The sequence below is a fragment of the Triticum dicoccoides genome, chromosome 3B (genome assembly GCF_002162155.2).
Source record: "Triticum dicoccoides isolate Atlit2015 ecotype Zavitan chromosome 3B, WEW_v2.0, whole genome shotgun sequence".
Lineage (NCBI taxonomy): Eukaryota > Viridiplantae > Streptophyta > Magnoliopsida > Poales > Poaceae > Triticum > Triticum dicoccoides.
The window spans coordinates 230,587,401-230,593,855 of NC_041385.1; the positions used below are offsets into that span (position 1 = coordinate 230,587,401).

A 6,455-nucleotide genomic window follows, 5' to 3' on the forward strand; every position below is an offset into this window, starting at 1 on the left:
CAAGCTTCGTGCTTGTTTACTGTGGAATGACAAGTCGGTATGATATGGTAGGAAAGAAGGATTAAAAGGAATTGAGATATTTAACACACTAGGGTAAACCGGGTAATATGGACTTCTGTTGACAAGATTATAGACAGAAAAAGATAAGAGGGGTCATCTCGTCGAGCAAGAATCCGCAGCTAATCCTGTAGAGAGCAGCGACGGCGTCACCAGGGTCGAGGAAGCCGTGGCAGCGTTCTCGTGCTCCGGAGGTCTATCCAGTGGCAGTTAATATAGGGGCTTCAGCGGGAAGGTCGAGAGGATTCGTGTAGGAATAGGAATTGGACCTGGACGCGGTAGTGAATACGATCGCTGTGCTTGTTCCTGTCGATGAACGTTCAGAAAACTGCAGACGTGGAGGGGCTGTGAAAGAGGTAAACGAGAATCGAGCAACAAAGGGCCGAGCCGAGTTCGATGTGGTTAAGGGTTTGTATCTGTGCCGGGCTGGGCTCGTCAAGTTTAGTTCGCTCAGCCTTTAGTCTTTCGGTCATCATTTGGGCCGTCCAGTTGTGCCAGATCGAAGCCTCACAGAACATTTTGTACAAACCCCTAATAAAAAAATACATTTTGTACAATCAAGCCTAATGAAAGGCTTCTTAAAAAAAGAGGATCTCTCATCAACAAAAAAAAAACTAAACAAAGAGGAGAAAAGGTGCATTTCCCTCCAAAAGGAAAACCCCACAACGATCCATCATCCTTCATCAACGGTTTCAGTTCTCACATCAGGAAGAGGGCAAACCACATCGGTTGCTACAATCACTAGAGTTACACATGGTACAACAGCAGGCAAAAAAAAAAACATTCAGGCTAGCTTGCTCCTCCAGTGCTCTGGCAGTGAAGCTCCAAACACCTGGGCCAGCACTATCTTCTGCCTCTTGTTCAGTCGGCACAACTGCTGGACCCTGCCGGTGTCACCGTTCAGCAGCCTACGCCCGTCGCCCGCGGCCTTTCTCCTAAGGGAGCAGAGCTGCGCCGACGGGTCAGTTGCAGCAGCCACTCCGTCAGCATCAGCTTCGGGTTCGTCTGCTCCCCAGTCTAACTCGTCGTCGGTCATACCTTTCGATGCCTCATTTGTTGATTCGGAGCCTTCCCGGTTATCGTCTTTCGCGGGAGCAGTCTCTGTGTGGCTGTCAGTCCCCCACCATTTCATTGTTTCAGTAGACAGGCCAGATGATGGAAATCCGTACTTGAAATCATCCATGTAGGTGGGGATGTCTTTGGCTTGGCTAAACTGGGACAGGCTTGGCGCATTTTGTCGACCTATAGCTGTTCCTGCCTTCGCACTGCCTTGTTGAGCTTTTGGCACTCCCTGGAAAGCACCTGATGATGACCTATCAATACGACAAAATTAAGGGTCAGACAACTGCTGAAAGTTGTTTATTCATTACAACCATAGTTAAAAAAGGCGCGCCTAAGCGAGCACTTAAGCGCGCCTAGGCTCTAGGCGTTGGCAAAACGCATTGCGCATAACTACGCTTAATCTGTGCATAACTGCGCATAAGCATGCGCTTTGGTCAGTAAAGCGCAAGGCGGTGGCAAAACGCACAATTAACGCCTAGCGCTTTTTTGAACTATGATTACAACAATCATCATTTGGTCTATGTATGGTTAAGAGTAATTGTAAGACGCCACATTGTACCACAAACTGGGAAAATGAAGATGATTAATAGCATTCAACAAACTCAGAAATGAACAACAATACATGAAGCGCTCTGGCCTTTGGAGGTCCTGGAGAGGGATCGTTTAAACAGAGTGGCCATGGTTAGGTTTACCTGGTACCTAAACCAGGCTACTGCTACCATCATCCAAGCCCTCAGAGAGCATATGGGCAGTCGACCCATTAACCAGTAAGAAACATACCATATGCAAGTGGCACACAGAATAATCTCCACTTGACATTGATTAGCACAAGTATCCATGTTTCAAATGCTTACAACACAAAGTTGCCAAGTGGGTGAAAGATTGATCAATCAATTTAAGGGTTGTGAGAGTAAGTCTAGTAAAGAAGGGGAGCCTTGGCGCAGTGGTAAAGTTGTTGCCTTGTGACCATGAGGTCATGGGTTCAAGTCCTGGAAACAGCCTCTTACAGAAATGTAGGGAAAGGCTGCGTAATATAGACCCAAAGTGGTCGGACCCTTCCCTGGACCCTGCGCAAGCGGGAGCTACATGCACCAGGTTGCCCTTTTTTTTTTTAGAGTAAGTCTAGTAAACACCAAGCAGAGTAAAAGTTGCACCGAGTTTGAGGAGTTAAATCAGGCAACCAATACAACTTGGACATAACTTTAAGAAAAATACAACTGGACCTAAATGCAAATCTATTGCATAGAAGTTACATGTATAGCTTCAGAGGGGGTTGTGCTTTTAGACTACAGATAGATACAGCTCACAAGAAGGGAAACATGCATCATCAACACTACCTTCAATATAAATAATAAAACAGTCCCAATATCTTCTCAGTGGACAGTGAAAGTCGCAAATCATTCTATGTTATTGTTGTTAGGCCTTTGATGGAGGGTATAGTTTAGATATTGGAGTGTCAAGAGGGTGTTACTTGTAAGAGTGTGCTGCTGTAAAATATCTGTACAGAGAAAGGAAAGGGTGAGCTTCCAGAGAAATCTCCTGTCCATTCCTCTCGCGAGTTACTGTAGCTCAGGCAATCCTCCAATGAAATCAACATGGTATCAGAGCAGGTTGGCGTTCCGGCGGCGGCGTAGTCCCTCGCCGGCGAGGCGGCTGGGCCTGGCGGGGTCAGGAGAGAGAGGAGGCTGCTCGTGCGCGTGCGGCGGCGAGGCGGCAGTTCTGAGCGCGGGCTGCTGGAGAGGGGAGCGGCTGCGAGCGCGCGGCTGCGGCAGACGAAGAGGAGGCGTGGTAGCGTGCGGCTGCACCAGGGGACTCACGCAGCGGAGCTGTGGAAGAAGACTGCGGGCAGGTTGTGTTCTGCTGCGGGCTAGGTGCCGCTGGACTGCTGTTTCTGCTGTCTGAAGGAGTGTGTTCTGCTGTTGCTGCTGAGAAGTGCTCTGCTGTTCTGCTGCTACTGCTACTGCTGTGCTGCTGGAACTGCTGTCTGAAGGAGCGATTTCTTGCTGGATTGAGTAGGTGTTGTGTTACTTGTCTGTTTGCCTGTGCGGAGAAGAGAAGATACGCGTGTAGTATTGCAGGGTGGAGTATTTGTGTGGTCCTTGCAGCAAGGGGGAGCTCATCAGGTGATTCAGAGTGATGGGTGAAAAATCAAGTGCCTCTACTATGTTATGTGTTGGTGAACTTGCAGCACTGCTACAAGATAAAAATTATAAGATTCTGGATAAAATGATGGGCAAGCAAGGGAAGAGGTCAAGGTCAATGAACACAGAAGAGAAAATTTGTTTCTGGTGTGGGCAGTCAGGACATGTGAGGGCATCTTGTCCTGAACTGATCCGAGAAGGTTGTGGAGATGGACATAACAGGTATAACAGAGGACGTGGTCATGGTTTCGGTATGTGTGATGGTGTTGCAAAATCTTGGCAGAGAAATGGGGATTGGCTGTGTCCAAATGCAAACTGTGGAAATGTAAATTTTGCTTTCCGCAGAATCTGTAATCTTTGTGGAGTTACACGACCAGCTGGTGATAGTGGAACCACACAGCTTGTGAGTGTGAGGATGACTGCAGGAGATATGGTGAAGTGGCAGTGGTTTAAAAAGATGAGTTCAAGTGAAAACTCTTCAAAAGAAGCACCTGTTTCTGCTGTTTCTGCTGGTCCCTGGACTAATACTTCTAAAGCGGTAAGTTGCGATCGACCATGGTTAATTGATTCTGGTGCATCAAGACATATGGTGGGATCCTATGAGGACTTCTTAAAATATGCACCTAATGTGATGGGGCAGGATGTGAAGTTGGCAGATGGCTCTACCCAAGCTATTATGGGATCAGGGACTGTCATATGTGGACCTAATATGTCTCTGTCCTCTGTTTTACATGTTCCCTCATTCCCAATTAATCTATTATCTATCAGTTGTATTACAAAGGAACTTAATTGTGCTGTAGTTTTCTTCCCAACTTGGTGTTTGTTTCTGCAACTTGGGACTTGGAAAATCCTTGGGACAGGAATTATGCGAGATGGTCTATACTACTTGGATGATGATATGACACCTATGGCTGCTGCTGTGCTGTCTCGGTCACCATTGGAAGAATTTCTTCTTCATCATCGCAGGCTGGGACACATGTCCTTTAACACCCTGGGTCAGTTGTATCCTAACCTCTATAATAATATTTGCAAAGAAATCCTAGTATGTGATGCCTGTCAGTATGGGAAGCTAACTCGTAGTATATATGCTTCATCTGATCACAGAAGTACGGCGCCATTTCAAACTATCCACTCAGATGTGTGGGGTCCTAGTGGAGTGTGGTCACTTTATGGGTACAAAACTTTTGTTACATTTATTGACTGTTGCACTAGGACTACTTGGGTTTATGTACCGAGAAATAAAAGTGACGTGTTTGAATGCTTTAAGGATTTCCACAACTTAATCAAAAATCAATATGATGCACGGGTGAAAATATTTCGAACTGACAATGGTACAGAATATGTAAATAACCAATTTAATGAGTATTTGTCAAGCTTTGGAATTATCCATCAAACTAGTTGCCCAGGTACTTCCCAGCAGAATGGGTTGGCTGAAAGGAAGAACAGACATCTCTTAGAAATCACCCGGTGTATCATGTTAGCTATGAATGTTCCTAAATATTTATGGGCTGAAGCTGTGATGACAGCGGCTTATTTGATGAATAGAATGCCATCCCGGGTGCTCAATAACAAGACACCGATTGAGTGTCTAACTGGTGAAACTACATATGTTGTGCCACCAAAGGTATTTGGGTGTGTATGTTTTGTGAGGGATCATAGACCATCGGTTGGCAAGCTTGATCCTAGAGCGGTGAAATGTGTATTTGTGGGATACTCTGGAAAACAAAAGGGTTATAAATGTTGGTGCCCATCAGAAAAACGGATGTTTGTGAGCATGGATGTAGTATTCAGGGAACATGAACCATATTATGGGGAACCAGTAGATTTAACCGATGTCTTTCCTGATGATGTCACAGGCCTGGACAACAAGACAGGGGGAGATGACAGCAGAGAAGACAATGATGTAGCACCAGAGAAGATGATAGTTGGGGTTATACCTATTGAAGATTGGCGAGACGATGCAGTGCGAGAACATGAACAGAGGGAACAACAAAGTGACTCTAATGGAGCATTGCAATGGCCAAAACCGAATGAGGAACGAGAAGTTCAAGTGTTTACACGGAGGAATAGATGGCCAAAACCGAATGAGGAACGAGAAGTTCAAGTGTTTACAAGGAGGCATAGAATTGAGAAGGAGCAAGTGCAGAGGCAAGAACCTAACCCACTGGAGTGTGGTACAGAAACTCAAGAGCTTACTGATACACATGATTTAGATAATGGTACGCTTCCTCATTCTCTTCCACATGAGGATTTAGATGCTCCTATTGCTCTTAGGAAGCAGCCCCGCACTACTGCTGGAAAATTACCATCAAAGCTATCTCCATATGATGTCTCAAATTATGTGTCATATGCATCCTTGGGTTCCAAGTATAAGTCATTCGTTGTAGCTTTAGATTCTATAGATCCTATACCACATGACTGGCAAGTAGCAATAAAGGACCCAAGATGGAGAACGGCAATGTTTGAAGAGATGGAAGCACTTGACAAAAATAATACTTGGATTCTCACCACTCTTCCTACAGGGAAAAAGACTGTGGGTTGTAAATGGGTATTCACAGTAAAACAAACTCCAGAAGGTAAAGTGGAGAGGTATAAGGCCAGGTTAGTAGCAAAGGGATATAGCCAAACCTATGGAGTAGATTATGATGAAACGTTTGCCCCAGTAGCAAAAATGAACACCATCAGAACAATAATCTCAATTGCAGCAAACCGTAATTGGAAATTGTTCCAAATGGATGTTAAAAATGCGTTCCTCCATGGAGACTTGCAGGAAGAGGTGTATATGGAGATTCCTCCAGGATTCAATAGCCGTGAGACTGAAGGCAAGGTTTGTAAACTAAAAAAATCCCTCTATGGTCTAAAACAATCACCTCGAGCATGGTTTGGAAGGTTTAGAAAAGGAATGTGCTCCTTGGGATATCAACAGAGCAATGCTGATCACACTCTCTTCTTTAAACGTCATCATGATAAGATTACTATACTGACTGTATATGTTGATGATATAGTAATCACAGGGGATGATGTTGAGGAGATATCATACTTGAAGAAGATGATGGCTAAAATATTTGAAGTTAAAGACTTGGGCTATCTTCATTATTTTCTGGGGATTGAAGTTGTTTATGGGGCACAAGGTATTTACCTCTCTCAAAGGAAGTATGCACTTGATCTTCTTAATGAAACAGGTATGTTAGGATG

At 45.0% G+C, this 6,455-nt stretch overlaps 1 protein-coding gene across 1 annotated transcript in view; it reads right to left on the bottom strand.

Moving 5' to 3' along the window:
- Positions 1–574: 574 nt before the first annotated feature.
- LOC119275669 overlaps positions 575–6,455 on the bottom strand; it is an 11,187-nt gene continuing 5,306 nt past the window's right edge. Inside the window, exon 4 of the mRNA XM_037556560.1 lies at positions 575–1,370. Coding sequence (XP_037412457.1) covers positions 842–1,370 — 529 coding nt within the window. The 3' untranslated portion in view covers positions 575–841. The remainder of the gene's footprint in view (positions 1,371–6,455) is intronic.